This window comes from Phalangium opilio, unplaced genomic scaffold (genome assembly GCF_054372755.1).
Source record: "Phalangium opilio isolate 3A_F unplaced genomic scaffold, DU_Popi_V2 ptg000024l_1, whole genome shotgun sequence".
Classification (NCBI taxonomy): domain Eukaryota; kingdom Metazoa; phylum Arthropoda; class Arachnida; order Opiliones; family Phalangiidae; genus Phalangium; species Phalangium opilio.
The window spans coordinates 9,119,965-9,140,646 of NW_028324155.1; the positions used below are offsets into that span (position 1 = coordinate 9,119,965).

General features: G+C 35.9%; 3 protein-coding genes and 1 long non-coding RNA gene across 12 annotated transcripts in view; 2 read left to right on the forward strand and 2 right to left on the reverse strand.

Moving 5' to 3' along the window:
• The first annotated feature begins 95 nt into the window (after positions 1–95).
• On the forward strand, positions 96–2,192 carry LOC149692754 (uncharacterized). Of its 2 annotated transcripts, XM_089868598.1 has the most exons (3): positions 96–351; positions 418–543; positions 619–2,192. In XM_089868598.1, the coding sequence occupies exons 1-3, from the start codon at positions 96–98 to the stop codon at positions 2,148–2,150; spliced, it is 1,914 nt and encodes a 637-aa protein (XP_089724724.1). In that variant the 3' UTR covers positions 2,151–2,192. The 2 variants fall into 2 exon arrangements, with proteins under 2 accessions (XP_089724724.1, XP_089724723.1); XM_089868597.1 differs by having other exon boundaries at positions 418–2,192.
• Positions 2,137–4,600, reverse strand: LOC149692755 (uncharacterized). 7 transcript variants are annotated; one of them, XM_089868596.1, is made up of 4 exons: positions 4,066–4,600; positions 2,957–3,989; positions 2,796–2,845; positions 2,589–2,730 (listed from the first exon to the last, which is right to left on the reverse strand). In XM_089868596.1, exons 1-4 carry the CDS (start codon positions 4,426–4,428, stop codon positions 2,728–2,730), a joined length of 1,449 nt encoding a protein of 482 aa, XP_089724722.1. In that variant the 5' UTR covers positions 4,429–4,600; the 3' UTR covers positions 2,589–2,727. The 7 variants fall into 7 exon arrangements, with proteins under 7 accessions (XP_089724718.1, XP_089724717.1, XP_089724720.1 ...); XM_089868595.1 differs by having other exon boundaries at positions 2,796–2,884; XM_089868592.1 differs by having other exon boundaries at positions 2,137–3,490; positions 3,563–3,989.
• Positions 4,601–5,115: 515 nt separating this feature from the next.
• The window catches only part of a (arc), a 40,055-nt gene continuing 24,488 nt past the window's right edge, over positions 5,116–20,682 (forward strand). For both annotated transcript variants that reach the window (XM_089868601.1, XM_089868603.1), the window contains exon 1: positions 5,116–5,319. The gene's annotated coding sequence lies outside the window, so the exon portion shown is untranslated. The remainder of the gene's footprint in view (positions 5,320–20,682) is intronic.
• On the reverse strand, positions 7,803–13,994 carry LOC149692757 (uncharacterized). Its single transcript, XR_016382862.1, has 3 exons — positions 13,906–13,994; positions 13,716–13,786; positions 7,803–10,127 (listed from the first exon to the last, which is right to left on the reverse strand). It is a non-coding gene; the product is annotated as an uncharacterized LOC149692757 (long non-coding RNA).

Consider the following 20,682-nt stretch of genomic DNA (forward strand, 5'->3'; position numbering starts at 1 on the left):
TTAGTTAGTCTTTAACTAGTTATTTGTTAGTTTAAAATAACTATTGTTATTCGTTATTTTATCACGGGCGATTACGGAACGGGTTATATGTTAAAATGGTTCGGACGTGCTGCGTTAAAGGTTGTAAAAGTTCAGATAGGCCTAGGCCTAACGTTAGAGATAACTCAGATAAGTCGGATAACAAGACTAAACCGCTAAAGTTTTTCCGAATTCCACAAGTAATAACACATCAAGGAGAAAAAACCAATTTATTATCCAGCGAAAGGAAAAGGAAGTGGTTAAAATGCTTAAACCTTACAACCGAATCACTCCGTGATTACATGAGGGTGTGTTCTATACATTTTTCACAAGGTATGGATTTGATTTGACCAACTCTTTTAATAAAGGTCTCTAACGTAATTTGTAATATATGAAAAGGACCATCAGCCCTATATGATAATACGAACCCTGACTGGCTCCCGACCAAGTACTTGAATGCTGACAATTCCAGTAAAGAAGAAAGTTCAGGGGATGTGTCAAAGCTCGAGAGATACGAGAGAAAACGTAGGCGAGCTAATCTTCCGCTAGTTGTTAAAGAAAAGCGACGAAAAACTGCCATTACTGAACCTTCATTATTAGACGAGAGTAAAGATTCTTCTATTTCCTTGGAATCCTCCTTTATTACTTCTACATCATTAGACGAGAGTGGAATTTCACTTGGTACATTAAGTATGCTTGACAGCTCAGTTAATACCTCTACATTCCTGGAGGAGAGTCCAGCTTCTCTTAGTTATCAGAATGACGACATGATTTTACCCGAAGAAGTGAAAAATACTAACTTTGGAACACAAACCGATTTTAAAACAGAAATGGCAGATTCTGAAGTGCAAACTAAACCAGAAACATTAGATTTTGGAACACAGGTCGATGCTATAATAATGTCAGAGTTTGGAACGCAAGTCGATGCTATAATAATGTCAGAGTTTGGGACACAAGTGACCAATTCTGATTTGATTACTTATTTAGAAGTTGGTACCGAAACAAATAGAAAAGAATTCCAAGAAAGTGGCACTGAAACTATTTTTCGAGTTATTGAAATGTTTGAATTGGAAGCTAGTTTGCTAAAAGTGAAAGACTTAACAATTGAGAATGAAGTATTAAAATCGAAATTAACAGATTCGCTAAATTTAATGGAAAAGTTGGAAAGCAAACTGCGCTCGCTAAAATGTGAGTTTGAAAAAGTTAACGGAGAACGTGAGAACCATCTTTTGATGCAATCATCGTTTGTATCCAACGATGCCAAAGTAAAATTTTTCACAGGCTTGGAAAATTATAAAACGTTATTGGTATTGTTTAATGGTGTAAAGCCGTTTTTATTTGAAAAGTCTAAATTAATGCCATTTCAACAATTAATACTGACCCTAATGAAATTACGTTTGGCCTCGAAAAACAGAGACTTATCCTATAGATTTGGTATTTCGGAAGTAACTGTTGGGAAAATATTTTATAATTGCCTAAATGTATTATATAAACGGTTAGAAAAATTCATTAAGTGGCCTGATAGAGATTGTCTGCAAAAAACCATGCCTATGTGTTTCAGAGAAAACTTTGGCAAGTCCGTTGCAGTAATTATAGACTGCTTTGAAGTTTTCCTGGAAAAACCTTCAAACATATTAACGAAAGCTGAGACATGGTCAAGCTACAAACATCAAAACACAGTGAAGTTTTTAATAGGCATTACTCCCCAGGGAACAGTTAGTTTTCTTTCTAAGGGGTGGGTAGGACGCGTAAGCGATAAACGTTTGACGGAAGAGTGTGGTTTTCTTGATAACCTTCTTCCCGGTGATGTAGTACTAGCTGATAGGGGCTTCAAAATAGAAGAGGCTGTAGGGTTGTTTTATGCTACAGTTAAATTGCCAGCATTTCGACAAGCCGGGAAAAATCAGCTAGATCCACGAAAGGTGGAAGCAACAAGAAAAATTGCAAACGTGCGAATTCATGTAGAACGAGTTATCGGTACTATCAGACAAAAATACACGTTACTACATTCAAAACTCCCAATAGAACTATTACACGTGGTAGAAGGCGAGGAAGTTTCTACAATTGATAAGATTGGTGTTGTGGCATGTGCGTTAACTAATCTTTGTAAATCAGTCGTTTCATTTCAATAAAACAAGATTTGTTTAATTCAAAATAAAATTTTTTAAAAAGTAGGAACTAGATTACATTTATTTTTTTTCTTTTCTCTTTTTGTTAACTCTGTTCAATTTTGCGCAGTCTGGGCAATACCATTTGCCTCGTGGTATTTTGTCTATTTTAAGGCAATCAGTATGAAACCACTGGAAGCGACAGTTTTCCCCATCACACCCAATCATTGATCCTTCGTCTGGCCCCTTGCAGTAGCACCAAGTTTGTACTTTTTTCTTTGACTTTTTATTTGTAATTGAAGAGAGTACCATTTTAGTACCAGAAAAGCTGGGTTTTGTGGTGGATGGAATGCACAAGTCGGGAATACTATTTTCATCTCTTGTTCCCTTATCACCAGTAATTATGTCGATATAATCACATGTAGCATTGGCATTAACATCACAATTAGCTTTTACATTATTATCACAAGTAGCTTTTACATTGTTATCACAAGTAGATTTTACATTATTATCACAAGTAGCTTTGGCGTTTTCATCTGCAGTAGCTTTGGCGTTATCACAGGTGGCTTCATCCTTGTCTAGTGTAGGTTCATCCACTCCTTTACTATAAAATTTTCCAACAAGTTCAGGTAAAATTGCACACCTAAATATTTTTTCAGCTTTTCCTACATTCTCCTTCCAAAACTCCATATCAGGTTTAATTCGTTCTACATGCATATCTACATTGGTCCAAATGCAAAAGTCAGCATAACGCGACTCTGTTACAAATAGCTGAACTTGTATTTGATAGTAGTAAGAGTGCTTTTTATCTAGGACATAGCCAGACTCACTGTTTCTTAGACAGGAATTCCTATGCTCCTCATGTGCAGATTTGTCTTTCATAGTAAAGGGGCATTTTATTTCCAGTGTCCCTTTACCACAGCAGGTGCAATCCAGCAAACCATCAGGGGAAGCTCCCAGAAAGGGATAGGCGCTGTTTAACCATAATCCTGAATTTGTAACTCTAAAGTTCTGGTGTTTACCTATCATATAATCTTTGTACTTAATTCTAGCAGTGTTTTCCATATTTGATCCCCATTTTGTAGCTTCAGTTTGAAAATTGTGAGAGTTAGGGTAACAAATTAAGTTGACAAGCGATATGGAAGGCATTGCAGGATCTGTACTGACAGCATTCTTGAACGTTGAAGCAGTTATTCTACCGGCCCTCAGCTGCTGCCATAGCTTGTTCTTTGACTGAAGCTTTGTATCTTTCTCTGCAACATTCGCTTGATCTTGTGAAAAGTCAACATTTATAGTTTGGCAGTAAGCGAGAAGTTCATTAAATGCAAAGTTCAATTTTTCTTCCTCAAATAATTCAGACAACACTGGAGGATATTTTGAATTTAAACACTTCGGGATAAATCCACTTTGAAAGTTCGGTAATATACTAAAAATACCACTCTCTGGGTTGGCTTCAAAAAATTCAGCGCACCAAACTTCAAATTCATCATTAGTAATAGATGGTACATCTTTTTGCTTTCGAATATCTGATTTTAAGTTTTTTGGTGGTATCGTTTCTCCTTTAAGACTTTCATTCAACTGTTTCTTTTTAGTTTCTGCTGTTGAAATGTCAGCTTGCCAAACAGGATAGTATGAAACCGTCTTTGTAATGGGTACAACCCATTTTGCTTTAACGCCAGTACAACTAACGGTTTCTCTAAACCTCACAGCATATTCAATATAAAATAAAAGGGCCCCAACATGTGTACAACACTCGTTAAGGCCAGCGATGCATGTGCAATGACCACAAAGTACGGTGCCACTGTTATCTGCGATGATCCAGCAGTCCAACGGCTTATCTCGAAGTTGTTGTGAGTGCATAACCTAAAACAAATACAACATTATAAATACCTTTCTAGAATCTAGAATCAATAACAAAAACAATATTAAAAATACTTACTAGGCCTCGAACAACCACATTTCCAGATTCTTCGAACTTCTTAACCCGAACATCTCTCACAAAACCATGTAAGAATTGATTATAGGCCAGTAGACTTTTATAGTTTCTTAATTCTTGTTGAGTGTATGGCGAAATGCCAGATATTAAATAAATAAATAGGTCCCCAAATGTTATTGGAGGTAAAGCTGCTTCACCTTTCCCTAAGCCTTGGCCGTCACGCACTTTTTCAAATTCTTTCGGATCAACTTTGTATGGATCACAATTCCCGATATATCTAATCTTATCAACGTATCTTTTTTGAACTTCTAAATCAAGACTTTTAATATAATCTATTGGTTGTTTTAAATCTTTAGATTTATCCATCTCTAAGTTCCGTCTTTTAAACTACTCAGTACCCACCAACATGTCCGCCAAAATGCCAAGAGTGGAAATAAGGAATTTCATTTAAATAACTGTAGGGATAGAGGGCGCTAGGATAGTGTACTTTCAAAGTTCGTGACGTCATGAAATATTTCGCGCCCCGCAACATTAATTTCCCTATTCTACGCGCAAAAATGCCAACCAGAGAGGGGCTGCGTGACGTCAGACTATCTCTTCCCCTAGCCAGTTGTTAGCTCCCTATTATGGATAGACAAAAATCAACTAGTTGGGTGGACAAGTTGATGTTGAGCAAATTAAAAATTGATCACTGACCAATTTTTACCGACTAAACATTTTGACCCATCTAGTTGAGTCAAAAGTTATATCGTCTGAAAAGGCCTTAACAAGTTTTATTTTCTAAACCTAGTTGGGACGTTTTAACACTAGCCGGCATTATCTTTACAATACAACCTGAAGGATTTTATTCCCTTAGTCATTTTAACTGTACACTTATATATAAGGCGTGTACCATTTGCCCTAGATACCGTAGAAATAGCACGTGCAGTGCCTTTAATTACCGCTACACGGTTAGATTGACGAATAAGAAACAGGTTGAGTTGCCTCCCCCCTCCGACGTTTGTTCGGGCCACGCGCATCACCAGCTCCAGCTGAATCTCGCGGCGAGACCAGTTTGTACGTTGGCTCTGTAGCGGACGGCAGAGCGCGGGTAAAGGAGCGCGCCAAAAAATACATCTCGCGCCTTCGGTCGCGCGCGTTCTGTGATCAGATTTAATTATACGTTTAAATGTGCAGAACCACGAGGTCTCTTGTTGTGACCTTTCGTTTTTGACCCCTCCAAGGATTTGTTTAATTTGGAAGTTAAAGAGTTGCAGGGTGAGCATTTTATAATACTTGGTGGTGGTTGTTATTAGTTATTAAGGTTAATTATAGAATTAATTAGTGTCGAGAAGTTACTAAGGCTTAGGAGTCGGTTAAAATTATAAATAATTCGAGCTGTATGGGGTAATATTTACGAAATCGTGAATTTAAATCAAATCTCTTAAGAATATCGAAGTCGTCAACTGAGTTTCCCGATTTTTGGAATAGAGCTATCTCAGAGGCTTTTGTGTGACGTCACCCATGCTATTTGCCCATAGAAACAAAGTGGTACCAAACATGGCCGCCCTGTCAAAGCTAAGCCCGTGACGTTTTACCAAGGCACTGACATCACAAATGAGATAGCTCTATTACTTCGCCACGTGACTGATGACGTCTAATCCCAGCTCGTGCGTCACCACCGGCACCGGTATTCACGCGAAATTTCCCATCCATCAAAACAATTTTTGTTGTTGACTAAAAATAGGCAATATACTTTAGTCATGTAGCTATTTAGGCTTAGCAAAATGCGGTAGCTATAGCAGCCTATTTTGGCTTGAAAGATATAATTATCAAGGCGAAAAAATACACGCGAAATTTCGCCTCTTTTTTTGTTATTCGTATACATGTTTATTAAAGCGTATCCAGTAAACTCTAAACCTGTAAAGTGATTTCATAGGCAAAAATGTGAGCGCATTTTTCTTTTTTCGTCATCGTAGTTACCCCTCCACACACACACAAAAAAATACAACATTTGAAACGTTCTTCCTTATTTTTCACGGGGCAAATGACTTCAACACGATTTTGTGTTTTTTCATTTTTTTTTCGCTTGATTTTGTCACGGAACGATTTTAAATTTTCATAACGCCATAGAAAATTGTCCCGACTACACCCAGTAAAAGGGGAAAGTCATTTACTTGGAAATTCGAGAAAAGTTGTTTTACTAAACTACTCACTCACTTGGTACTTTGCTTGCTAGTTTAGGTTATTTTTTTATATATATGTATATATCATTTCATAAGAAAAGCACACCTTTATGCCTCGGGGGGAAAAACAAAATGAATTTAACATATTATAAAATAATAAATGTTATAAAAAAAATTAATTTAATCGGGCGAGCTGGTGGTTATGACAACATTTTACCGAAGTATCACTCTCTTAGCTTTATTGGCTACAGTTATTTTCAATAAAATTTAATTTAACCGTATAAAATTCCCTCTGGGTTCGTACGGAACCTGGATAACCTGGAAAACCTGGATAAGTCAGGGATATGGAAAATAGGGGAAAAAGTCAGGGATAAGTCAGGGATTTAAAATATTTTCCTAAAAAGTCAGGGATATGTCAGGGATTTCGTTTGGTATATCAAACCATGCTTCAAGCTATGCTAAATATGAGCCAGGTGTGAAAAGTGGGCTCTGGGCTGGAACCTTAAAATGGTCAGGGATATTGCGAAAATTTGGTCAGGGATAACCTGGAAAAGTCAGGGATTTTCAATGTAAAAATTTCGTACGAACCCTGCAGGCTCACATGGCGCGTATTTCATAATTTACTAAGTTAGTAAATTAATAATTAGTTTAATTGATTTTAATCGCAATAATAGATAATTTCACTAAATTTTAACATTAACTACTAAGTCCTCGGTGAGCCTTCAATTTGCATATTGTAGTGTCACCCCATAGCAATTTAGTCAAAGGCAAGGGATGTCATATCCGAGAGGCAACTCACTGGGCGTAATCAACATAAACACGCCTATAAACTATGCATTCTTTTTTTAATCCGAGAGTGAACACCCCCTCTCTATATATGATACAACTCTACAGCTATTTTGATATAAAGTTTCTTCTAGAAATAAAACCGACTCTAGTAAAGTACGCCTTAGGGAAACGATCTAGAAATTTAATCCAGGAAAAAAAATGTAGCGAAGGTACAATTATCATAAAATGTAAATTATGTCACTGAATTTATAATAATTACGGGCAATTTACTTCAGGGAGTAAAGAACTGATTGTTCGCAACCACCTAGGCTTGCCCCCCCCCCCGTTACTTACTCTTAGAATGTAGTCTATGTAGTACTTAAGTTTGTTCTACTTTTTTCTACAAAAAAGGTAAAAGAGATTTGCGTACGCATCGTGATAAAACGACGTTTCATTACTTACTAACAATATACAAGGCGGTATTTACTAACTTATCACGCGATGGAGGGGATGCCTGAAAAACGAGGGACAAACCACTACTACTCGGTCCATGGAACTGAGAGAGATATTTATTTTATGGTGTATATATTTTGATAAGCAGCCCCTTCATTTTCAATTGAATTCAAATTGCGGGACACCCCGCCTATGTTATTGTTTATTTCTAAGCTAGGGATGTTTTCATCGTTTCCTTTTATTGTTGTTGAGGTTTGTAGGTGACGTTAAATTATGTTGATCTATTTTTAAGATTGCCCTTCATTAGTAATTTTTATTTTAAATTCGAAATCATGATTTTAGGTACAATTTTTATTTATTTATTTATTTTAATTTAAATTATGCAAATATTTATTTTGCATCCTTGAATGAGTTTATAGACGTATTTACATTTAAGAATATTATGTAGATTATTATTTTTGACATAAATGTGTTTTAGATCTCTTACGTTCTGGTTAGGGGAACCACACCCAAATTGTATTTTTTACGAAAAGCGTATCTAGCTACACTTTTTAATTCTAACGGATTTTATAAATATTTAAATAGAAAATAATAACTCAGTTCTTAAAATATTGCATTTATGCATTAAAAATAATTTTATAAATAGGTGTATATTATACCGACAGTTTTAAAAAAAATGTACATTTATTTATGGAGTTATAATCAGTAACCTTTTTACATTATATCTCTGATTCTTGAAGCGAATAACGGTTGATTTTTGTTCGGTTGATTTCGATTCAATGTTACTTACGGACGGTGCATGGTGGGGGTACCTCTACGTTTTTGTCTTTGAAATTCTGTCAGAATCTCACGGTTAAATATAAAAAATCTTTTAACTATGTTCCGTACGAATGCCCATTAAAGGTACTTTTTAATTTTTTTCTTCAAACTCAAAATTGTTTCGGCCTCTAAAAATCGCGGAGAAAAAAAATTAAAAGAAATATATAATCGATAACTTATTACCAATAGAAAAAATAAAAAGATAAAAAATTCTCAGTCACGTGGGCGGAAATTTTTACTTTTTCTTTCACTTTGAAATTTCCGCGCTTATGCGCTTCCCCTTTATTGCCTCCCCCCGTCGTATTTTTCACCTTGAATTTTTAATTTAATTGATATTATTTTATCCTTAATGAGTTTTTGTAGGTAGGAAATATTTTTAAATTTGATTTTAAAGTAAATTTATTATTTTTATAAATTTAAAATTATAATTTTTTTATTTTTATGTAAAATTATTTGACAGATTTATTTTCCGCTTACTTGGGAGACAGTTAAATCTAGATTGATAGACACTTCGTTAAAATTAGAGAGAAAGTTATCGCTTTTTTGTTTATTTGAAAATAATTGGATGTTTGAAAATTTATTAAAAAAAGAAAGGAAATTTTGTTTACTCGGCTGTCAATGATTAAAATAAAATATTTGTCAGCTTTGTTGACCGAAATGTCTATGGCCTAAATAATTCTAAGCGAAATACGTATTGACGTTAATTCCCAAATTTTAAACTGGGCTTATTAAGCCAAATAATTTCAGGTAAATTTTAAACGTCTAAATAAATATTATTTTAGGGCAAAGATCTGATTGTAACAATAAAATAGAAACAAACGCGTGTACTGTTTTAAAACGTAAACGGAACCGCGTAAGATAGGTTATGTCTGCCGTTCGTGTCTGGGTATGAGAAAATTTTCAAAGCAGGAACTCTTGGAATTTAGGTTTTTAAACTAAAACTGGTTTCATCATTATCATTTTGGGATTGAATGGGATTGGAACTAGAAAGAGTTACCAAATTAAAATTAGTAAGAAACCATTTTCTCGGGACTCCCAATTGACCTTTGCCCTCATTTCTTTATGGCAAATTCCCGTTTGTCCAAGGATGTATCGCAACCTAAACCCAATTGTAAATTTAACGTAATTAAGGGTTTCATTCTTGCGTAAATATCAATTTAATGAGGGGCTAATTACTCTCTTAGTGAATGGCCACTCGTAATTAACGGGTCTATCCAACAGAGCATATTAATTAAATATTTTAATTTAACTTCTACACGTTTAAATATTACTGCTTCGAAAAACCACGACGATTTCTTAGAAATACATTCGTGAATGCGTTTAATTCTCCCAAAAGTATTTCCAGAGTAAAGATATATTTAAACCCTTGTGAAATAAAGCATTTCTGCTGCAATATTCATGTAAGATCCACTAAAATTCATAATAGACTGTACAGCCCATGACTATGATTTTTCCCCAGAAACCCCAGTGACGTATCTCAGCTTGAAACCATTCTACTATTTAATACCTGCATACCGTACCTTCAAAATGCCCATAGAAAGCTGGCAATCCCCCTTAAATTCCCCTAGTATCCATTCATCTTCGGAAAAAAAAAATAACATGAAAAATCAGGCAATCTTTCCCCAAAACTTCAGGATGAATTGATAGATTCCCCAGGTGTCTTGTCAGCGCGTAAAATACCTGGGGAAAGCGTTGTGAACAATGGGCGGTTACTGTAAACCGATAAAATCCACGGCAAGTCGTGGCTGGCACCATTTTTCTTCTAAATGTATTTGAAGTGGCGCTTTCAACTACGTCCTTGCCAAAGAACGGGAAGGTCATCTTGTGTTTCTTCCAAGTAGGGGTGGCACCTTTTTTCACCTGGAAAAATTCGGGAATAGTTAGAGCTTTTTCCTAGAAGCCCAGTTCACTCCTCGGGAAGGGTAAATACTTCAGAAAGGGTAAAATATTTTTATATTATTATTACTGGCGAGTGAAGCTAATGTCCAACCCCTTGGTTCTAGGCTGGGTTTACGTTTTCGGAATATTTCTTATTCTTAGTTGGAAATTGTTGTTATCTTCGCTTCCAACGTGTTATTCTATGGCTTCTTCCAACAAATTTTAAACACGCATATTTTTAACTTTGCATTATCTTTTAAGTATGGAGATGGACTTTGTAAGGCTTAGCATTCCAGGGCGTTGAAACCTTCTTGAACTAAACTGAACCCGTCCGTTAACCTTTACTACCTAGTAAAGATGAGACTAATCTCTATGAATTATGATAAGAATCAATTTAACCTCGTAGCGTGTAGATTTTAAAAATAATAATCGAAATTTTAGTTGATAAATTTTATAAAATTAAATATTTGTTTAAATAAATTAGTTTGCGGGGTCTTTTTTAAGTAATTTCTAAAATCAAATTGGACCCATCCTTGGATGGTTGCTTACCCACATTTCTTAAAAAGCTTAAAAACTAAGGCCTCTGATCTTTCTTAACCTAATTTTGGTTCCTTTTTCCCAGAAGGCTACGCGTACGCAACTTTCGCTTTCTTCTTTTTTAGCTAACTCGTTTTTTTTGCTTGTAAGAGGTCACTGTGTCAATAGCTGTTTTTTTCCTCTCTTTGACGATAATAGCCAATGGGCAATTAGAAAGAACTGCGAATTATCTTAATTAGCTTTCTCACTCGTTAATTTTAATTGAGGCAGGGAAAACGTAATAGACTAGTGGCGCTTGTTTGACTTAAACATAGTTAATTCCTAAGGGAAATTAACATCGAGTGTCATTACCCCTCGTTTATTCGGGTTTCGGTATTCACGCAAAATTAATGCTAATTTTATGTAAAACAACTCAACACCCCCCCCCCCCTCCCTTTTAACTCCCTCTCATAATTTTGCCGAGGCTTAACTTGTTTCCTAAATAATTATGTTCGTAATAAGTATTAGGCCTTGTTTTGACTGAAAAATAAGCTTAGTATATTAAATTCTCGTACTGTAACAAGGTAAAACCCAATAACATTGAGCTAAGCCTAACGATCTTGAAAAAATAGGCTTAGGTAATAGGTCCTCTACTATCACAAGGTTATAATTATCAATGTAGCCTAACATCTGGTTGGTTTGTTAAGCCTTGTTACAAATACCGAAGGATATGGTACAGTACACGGTATTAACCTTTTAACCCTACAATAATTAAACGAGGGGTTGGATATTATATTTAATAATACAGGGTTCATACAAACCTGGAAAAGGAAAATAAATAGATGACAAAAACCTCAGGGAAATTTAGAATTTTTAGTAAAATTCAGGGAAATCAGGGAAAATGCGTCAAACAGGGGCCGAATAGTTAATACCCTCCTTAGGATTAACATTACACTAAACTTTGTAGGCTCATAACTCTGGTTTCTACTAGAGATACGGCGATGTCCTTTTAATATGTTAAGTCCTATTTGCCCCCCATCCAATCATACTATAAACTTGAGATTTCGTCAAACAGGGGCCGAGGAATTAAGCAAAATGTTCTTGAACATTCCTTCCATAGGATTAACATTACATTATACTTTGGAGGATCATAACTCTGGTTATATTAGAGATACGGGGATGTCCTTTGATTATGTAATAGTCCTATTTGTCCCCCTCCCCCCTCCTTCGTTAACATTTCCTCCATAGGATACTCCATATACGGGAAAAACCTGGAAAACTCAGGGAAGTATATGGGGAAAAACCTGGAAATCTCAGGGAAATTTATTTTCCAAAAGTTTTATGAACCCTGTAATAATAATATGACATTTTTAATATTTAATATAGGAAGTAAGTCTTAGGAAACGTAAGTTATATGTTAGACTCCCCCTCTAGGTTAAGGGGTTCCGCTCTGGGATTCCATGGGAAAATTATTTCAAAAGGAGAAAGAAGAAAAAAAATGAGATAATATATTTGCAATCGACGGGAGATTTGTTTACGCCGTTGAACTTGTAATGGGTGTAAATGTCCGACTAGAAATGTCTACGGAATTTTTTTTTTCTTCTTTTAGAAACGCGCCGCTATTTCAATATTCAAAGAATTCGAGAACCTCGTTCAATATTTTAAACGTTATCTTTGACAGAAGAGCGAGAGAGGGGATAAAGGAGAGAGAGATGGAGATGCTGGGGAAATATATCTATAACATATAACCCTAGTTTTCAATGTCGGTGACCTCAAAATTTAATCGATTCAACCCCGATTATCATACATTGCCAATGCGGGAGAGAGAATTTTTCTTCCCGATCCGATTTGAATTTGAGATCTTAAAGGAAAGGACCCCCCCCCTTCTCTCTCTTTAATTCAGGGTTCGTACGGAACCTGGAAAACCTGGCTAAGTCAGGGATATGGAAAATAGGGGAAAAAGTCAGGGATATTTCAGGGATTTAAAAACTTTTCCTAAAAGGTCAGGGATAAGTCAGGGATCAAACCATGATTGCTTCGAGCAATGCCAAATACGAGCCAGGTGTGATGAAGTGGGCTCTGGTAAACACATTCTTAAAATGGTCAGGGATATTGCTAAAATTTGGTCAGGGATAACCTGAAAAATTCAGGGATTTTCAATGTAAAATTTTCGTACGAACCCTGTTTATGGAAATAACCTATCAACAATAAGTAAGACAATATACGTATCGCAATTTAGTGCGCAAACGGGATGGGTAAGGTAAGCGTACTGCCATGGTACAACTTGTTATTGTTAGTATTTAGCACCAACGACATATGATAGTGGCGTCTAAGACTTAATTAGATTTATCTACCTAATATGGTGCTCCGTAATTGGCTATCCATCTTAAGTTAATTTGAGTGCACCTTTAAAAGACTAATCTCGTCCCTGGGGAGGGGGGGTGGCGTTACCTCGTTTCAATTTCCCGCTTTTGCGTGGGTGGTTACGAAGTTACCAAGCTCGGGTTTAAATTTCGGAATATTATCCCACACAAGTTGAAAAATCAAAAGAAATCTTCTTCCACTCCCTTGGAATTAAATTTGTTTTATATATATATTTAGAAATGATTTTTCTTAGAAAAAAAAAATAAACTTCCGAGATTTAAAATTGGGTTGAATTCATTAAAACTTAATCAACATCTAATTTAGAATCATCAAATAATGTCAATTTACTTTTAAGTAGATTTATTATAGTTGCCGGAAGTGATTTTAAAACTTGGCCCAAATAAAGGCGTGTGTACTTTAAATTATATTTCAGGTACCCTATACACCAGTTCTTAAGACAAATGTCCGATCTCTCTCTGGAGAAGTATGGTAATAAAAAGAAAAGGGACTCGAACTTCAAAAGTTGAGAACGGTTAGGATAAGAAGAAAAAAAAGTTGGGGTTTAAGTTGACACAGATAACGATAAGAAATATATATATTATGTTCCGGAGACCCAAGGGAAGGGAGGAATCACCAGCAGGGCGCATGCTAAGCAAAGACCTCAATCCCTGGTGGTGCTGGGGTACTTACTTCTAGAAAACCGGAACTAAGACACTCGGCGACTTCTCTTACTTCCAGACAGTTTATATTATTATAGATAGCTAGCGATAAAAAAGGCACGTGCAATAGCTTTATTATCCCTTTACTACATCCTTAGAAAAAATAGGTATAAGAAATTCTCTGGATAGAGATTTTTTATTTTCCGATCATGTATACTCACTTTAGAAAATTATTTATTCCGGGGAAATTATTTATTTGATAGATTTAAAAATATGGCCATCGTTTTTGGTGCATTTTGAGCTATAATAAATCCAAAAAGTGTCAAAATTCATTGCCGCAATTCGTATATAATTGAACTTAATTAAATTAGTCATGGGAAACTAAATTTATAAAGCTTACCATTGTATTAAAACATTAAGCTCCAACTTCCAGTAGAGATTATCTTATGTCGAATTCGGAGCGGAATTATACTTTAATCTAATCTTTGTGAAAGTAAAAATAGCAAAACAAATAGGTATATACCTGAAGATGAAGGAAACTTAGCGAGTTATCTTTAATTTTAATCTCTCTGTTGTGATATTTTTGTCAGTTAGGTTGGCGGGACCGGTTCCCTTGTTTTGCCTTTTAAATTTTTAGGGAAAGTTGTAAGCTGCGGTTTAATCAGGCGGCGCGCTTTTACTTCTTTTGATTCATCGCTTTGTCACGCGCCTTTTTACCTGATTTAAATTACTTCCTGGGGCATTTCCGAACCGTATAAATAATTACTAATTTCCGGAAGTAAACGAAACGATACCACTTCCCATATTAAATTAATAAATTGTTTCCTTAATGTTGATTAACGCTGAAATATTAATCCAGTTTTATCCTTAATCGATACTTTAATTAAACACGTGACATTTATCCTTATTACAAAAACCACGTATCCTAATTTAAGGGGTTTTGTCATAAAATGTACCTTTAATTTGCTCGAAGCCCCATATGTTTTTCTAGTTCCTTTAAACCCACGTGCGCATTTTATTTTAATGACGATTTAATGTAATTCCTTGATTGTAGTTTAATTACGTCTCCATTGCGCCTGCGTGGGAATTCCGGTTAATATGTCCTTACTGACGAAATTGAGTACGTAACGAATGGAAGAAAGAATATTATTTAGTTTCGACAAAAAGAATTAATATAAAATGGAAAAACCTGTCACGTATTATTTTTAATTTCGCAATGAAGTGACAACGGATGTTTTTTCCCCGAATTATTTGTCATTTACCTGGAAACGCTTTCCATATGTTGCATAATGAATTGTACGTGGTGAAAGTTAAAAAAGATGGATAAATTATTTTTATCAGATCAATGAAGTGATTTAAGCCTCGGTTATATTTCGAACGATTTTGTTCTAAGTTTTCAAGACCTATCCCCTCTCCTCCCCCCTCTTAAAGAAATAGACCAAAATATAAGAATGAAGAGGCGTTTTTTTAGGGAATTCTATAGGCCCACTTCCGTTGGTTTCCTTTCATATTGACCAGCGAAGCGTGCGATGATGTTACTATACCATCATGAACCACACCACCACCACCTTCCTTAAGAAAGATGGTGGTCCCCCTTTTTAAGGTAGGACCTCCAATTACGGGGAAGGTACTCTGTGTCATGGTACGTTTACAAATGTCGCTAACCATCAATCTCAAGGTCAACCTGACCTTGGACTATCTTATCCATAATTCGTGAATTCGCATTCATTTTACCATGAAATTCGAATGAAAATTGAAAATTCTTTTTGATAGTTTTGATTTAAAATTATAACTCAAACTCAATGACCTTGATTTTGTAAATTTCCATTATTTTTCCCAGTACAATATGACTGACATATCCTTGTACAATGAAAGGTGAAAGTCCTCAACGCATTTTATGTCTGATTAACTATATAGAGCGTTGAAACAACCCGTAACTAAACTAATATTTTAATTTAATATAATATAAATATAAGAAAAAATGTCTTTAAATCGTTAGGGTTGACTTGTTTTTCATTCATGGACCATTTCGGTGAAAAAACCGTCGTACCTTAAAATACATAGCTACTTTTGCTTGTACCAAAGGCCGTAACTTAGTAGCGCTTGATTTTAATTGAAAAACACTATCGGCATACAAAGGAAAAATTACGAAATGTAATCTTAATCACGGTGTTAGCGCTCCAGTCAAACCAAACATAGTTGGTCACGCGTCCGCGTTTATCGTATACGGCAGCTGGCTTCTTTAACTGTATTAAATTGTATGGGAAAGTAACACGGGGTGCCATGGCATTATATATTTAAAGTTGAAAAAGTTACCGGGCTAATAGAACTTGTTGTCTGTAGGGCGTGAAATATATTTTGATATTTACAAGACCATAAATAACATTAAAATTGGAGTTTAATAGCTTTCAAATTTAATATAAGGAAAGGTGAAGTGAATTTACCGTTACGAAATAGTATTAATTTCAACGTAGCCATTGAGCGTCTTGGTTTGGTCGGGCAAAAGGGGGCGCTTAAGGACTATAGTTCGCGCGCGCTTAAGAGATGATGTAAAGAATATTTTTTCCTTGTGATGCGAGCGTGGTATGTTGATGGTCGAAAACCTTTTTATTTCGAAAGTAGGACATTAACTTTCTTTTACAGTTTTGCGGCGATGTTTTTTAGTCTTTCCCCCGCTTTCGTACACAATGGGGATGTATTAGTTTGACCCGAGTTGTCTGTCGGTGTAGTCGTAAAAGTTTTCACTTTCGTTATTTTGAACTTAAGGAGGTTACTCTTCAGAGGTTAACACGTAGAAGTAAATATTTTGTATGATAAGTTAATTGAAATAATATCAGGTTATTTATTTAAAAATCAACGATGAGGTTTGTTAGTATTGTGGGCCAACACTTGGAGACCATCTTGTTCCGTTCCTATTTCTTGAAAGAATGGAGAATGTAGGAAAGCTGAAACGGCTTTTCACTTATTTTTATTTTTATGTAATGGTTCTTTTTCAGTTTTGAGGAGTCCAATGTTTCTCCATTCTTTGGTATTGGTATTGGTCTAGCGTTAGGGTCACGCCCTCATTTTTTTATTTTTTTTTTATTTATTTCTATCGGGTAATCTTAAGGTATTAGGAAAATACCGGAACACGAGTAAGCAGGTATGGTAGAGGTATATTTATTGTCTTCCTATAAGGGTGTCATTATTATAGTCCTTTAACCTCTTGGGAGATACGATGTCAGCATCTTTCAGTCTCCAAGAGACGCTCGCTTCTAGAGAGGATCGAGTGATTGGTTAGATGTCGAGAATACTCTTATGGCTTTGGGTTTCAGCAAAATCGCTCTTCAGGACCCCCCGAGTATTGAATAGCACCCTTTATATATTAACAATTGAAGAGCGAGGGGACCCCCTTTCTATTGCAAAGGCCCAAACAGAGTTAATATTGGTTAACGTTGGATCGGAATTCCTCCTTCACATTCCTGACGTCTTCACTCGGTCTGTTATCCTTCGATGTCCTTACTTGGTCTGTATCGACTCTTACAAACGAATATCTGGTGCCCTATACGACTTTATTATTGCTCTAGCTCCCCTCCCCTCCCCTTAAGGGCAGCGAGAATTTTTTTTGAAGAAAAAATACTTGGGTTTTTATCGTTGTTTTTTATTGCCAAGATTTCAAGATTCAAGCATTATGTGACAAAGAATTCTTTTTTAACAATTTGAGCTCGAGTTTTATACGAACATTGTAAGTAATTTGAGAACTACTGGTATTTCTTTTTATGTCGTCGGGTTCAAGCTCTCTCTCTCCCATGCTTGGTCGGTTTGTTGTTTATCTGACAGGGGCTTTATGGATTGGAACGAAATATAATAGTTTTTCCTTTTTAATTTTACTATGTAAACGAAACTGAGGAACCTTTGTAGTTTGGGGAAAATGTGACGAAACGAAGTATCCGATCCCTCTGAATTCTTACATAAATATTAAATTATTTCCAGTCAAAATATTAAGCCACCGAAAGTATTAAAATGTATTTTTAGTTCGTACGCTATCCTCTTGATGGCGCTAGTAGTTTGAGCCTCTCTCTCTCTCTTTTCGTATTGTTGGTTCTAGAATTTTCCTCCCCTAACTTTTTAACTCCTCTAGGCCTAGACGCAACGCAAACGCGTATTTAACGTAATTTACGAGCAAACTTTCTCTCATCACGAGGAAAAATTTAAATTTTGCGAAATCTCTGATGCAAGCGAGCTAGATCCTATTAAAATTAATTGGAGATTTTTCCAAAAACCGTGAATCTTAATTTTGCTTTAATATTTGGTAACTTCCCCGTTGGTAAATCGCCGCTGTAAAAACTCTGATATACCCTATTTTATTATTAATTAATTTTAAATAAAAAATAAACGTAGCCAAGGCTTAGAACATAAGACTCGGGTATATAAATGAATCCAGTATAGAAGAGAGGACTTTGGCACTTGGGATAAAAATATATGAACAAATGACATTCTTCGCGGAGGATTACGAGTACGGGAGACGAGATAGAGAGAGAGGACTAGTAATATTAATGGTCCGAAATACCACAGTCACCATCTGCGTGGCGACAAGCGTTACAGGGCCTTCTTAGTAGTCAGGATTCACACCTTGAAACTTTAGCCAATGAGAGAAGGGAAAAGAGATCAAAGGAAAAAAAAATAGAGAAATTCTTAAAAGAGCGGGAGGATAATCCCATCTTTATTAAAATCTGTTCGTTCGTAACGCCGAGTTCCAACGCGTGCCTTCCTTCCAAAGGATGGAGAGGTCATTCAATGATGCAATTTCAATGGATAGACTTTTTCAGTATAAGTCGCGTGCCAGCTCGTTCCTATCGTAAATAGCAATACCCTAGAACGCGCGTAAAATACAAGCACGTGCCTTTCACTGAAAAGGTCCTTCAAAATAATAGACTAATTTTAGTTCGGCACGTGCTACCTCGAATATTTAAGGAAATATTTACCGGAGCACGCGCTTTAAAAGGCTAGTAAAGGTCAGCGCGAGATATTACGCGTTTCGGACTTAGAAATGGTCTATTTAGACTTGGAAACAACGCCCTTATTTTTCTATAGGTATCTTGGGAAAGCGCGCGACCGACGCGAGTCTCTTGAATATTTTTTCTCTTTTTGGGATAGATTAGGCTTAGCGATATATCTGTCCTAGGGAGGTACAAAATGGGGTTGACGCTGGCTGAGGATATGGAGAGGACACGGAGACAATTATTTAGCCTTGAATTCTTAATACCCTAAAATTGTCGGTTTGGGTTTGACTGAGGAGGAAAAAACAGAGATACCTATACTATAGGTATAATTAAATCTGTATTACGAGACACGGCTAATCGTAATAAAAGTAGAAAAAGTCCATTAAAAATGCATCGGAAATACGCGCGTTTTAAAAATTTTGTTTGTATTTCTAAATAGCTCGGGGGTTATACCGTTAAAAATTGATAGAGCTTATTCCTTCGGATTGTGACGGAAATGGGGTCCTATTTATATAAGTTGAATAAGAACCGGACCCCATCTTGGTGTATATGTACACATTACATTTGTATTATATATGACCTTCATTAAATAAATTTGAATTTCATTTCGATCGTAAAAATGGTGTATAGAAATTAGTTTTAAGTAACATTAAAAAGATAAGTCGGATTTTAGTAATTTAATATATTTTAAGTGACTATATCCTAAGACTTTGGAATTTCTCAAGGAATTGTATAGCTTTATAAACTTAAGCCTCTTACCAAAACGCTAACCGTAATTATACTTGAAAAATTAAGAGAGAGAGAGATTAAGAGAACGTCTCTGGTCTTGATTAATTTCGCAATTAAAAGGAATTATAACCTTCCTAATTATCTTCGTTTCGAGAGAAAACTTTTAATTAAGACTACTCTTAGCTTTAAAACGTTGCCAACGTGTTCTCAGTAGAGGCCCGGCTAGAATGAGGAATGAGGAATGAGACGAAAAAAAAATTAATAATATTTTATAATAATGCTAGTTTTAATTACTATAATGTGGGAGTCTATGAATTTACGTGAGAGATAAACAATTTAAAATCACCCCTTCCCCTCTTTCCATATTTCAAACTTTCATTAAGCCTAAAACGTTTAACCGGAAGTTAGGATCCCTCGCGATGGAGACCGGAAGACGAGTTTTAGCTCGTGTGTGTGTCTGGCACGCGCTTTTTGTTTCCCGCCATCCTTCAATCCACGTGTTTTTATCATCTGACATCCATGGGGCGCGCGTGCGCGCGAGCTTTTTGTTTCCCGCCGTTTTTCATCTCATTCTAATGAGACACCACCACTACCACACCTATTTTTGGCATGAGTCATCATCGTAGGTACCACTGCCAAGTTAACCAGGATGATTTCAAGTACTTTAGTAACGAGAGAAGCCGGGATAACATCCCAGTTGGACAGAGGATAATAATATTTCTTTCCCCCAATGATAAGGTTGTCTCTTTTTAAAAGAAATATATTATTTTTTGTCCGACGGCGAAGTGCATGGCGATTTCGCAAAGATTCGCTACTCGGAAAACGACGAATGCTCGCTTGGAATTGTGGAAATGGACTTCGGGGTGTGAAGGAGAGAAAGATGGCAGAGAGGAGTTTTGAGAAAAAAGGAATTATTCTTTCTCGAAACTCGAGATGATATTTTTCTCCCTTATTTTTCAAGCGAGGAAATTCGGAATTTCTTCTAGATATATATTTCTCGGAAGAAAGCTAGAGCTAGCTTTCTGTAATACAAAACCGCGTTAAAATACCTCTCAAGCGAATTTAGGGGGCGTTACCCCCTTCCCCCCCGCGTTTCGTTACGTGCCTTCGATACATCGGAAAGTTGCGCCATTGTTCCGCATCTATTTATACATTATTTTATATTCCTATTTCTATTTCTTCCGGTCCAAAAATATTCTCCGATAAAAATTCGGAAAAATCGTCTTACGAAATGTTTGATATTTTTCAAAATATTTTTTTTTTGAGCGTTTTGCTTTATCCTTTTTT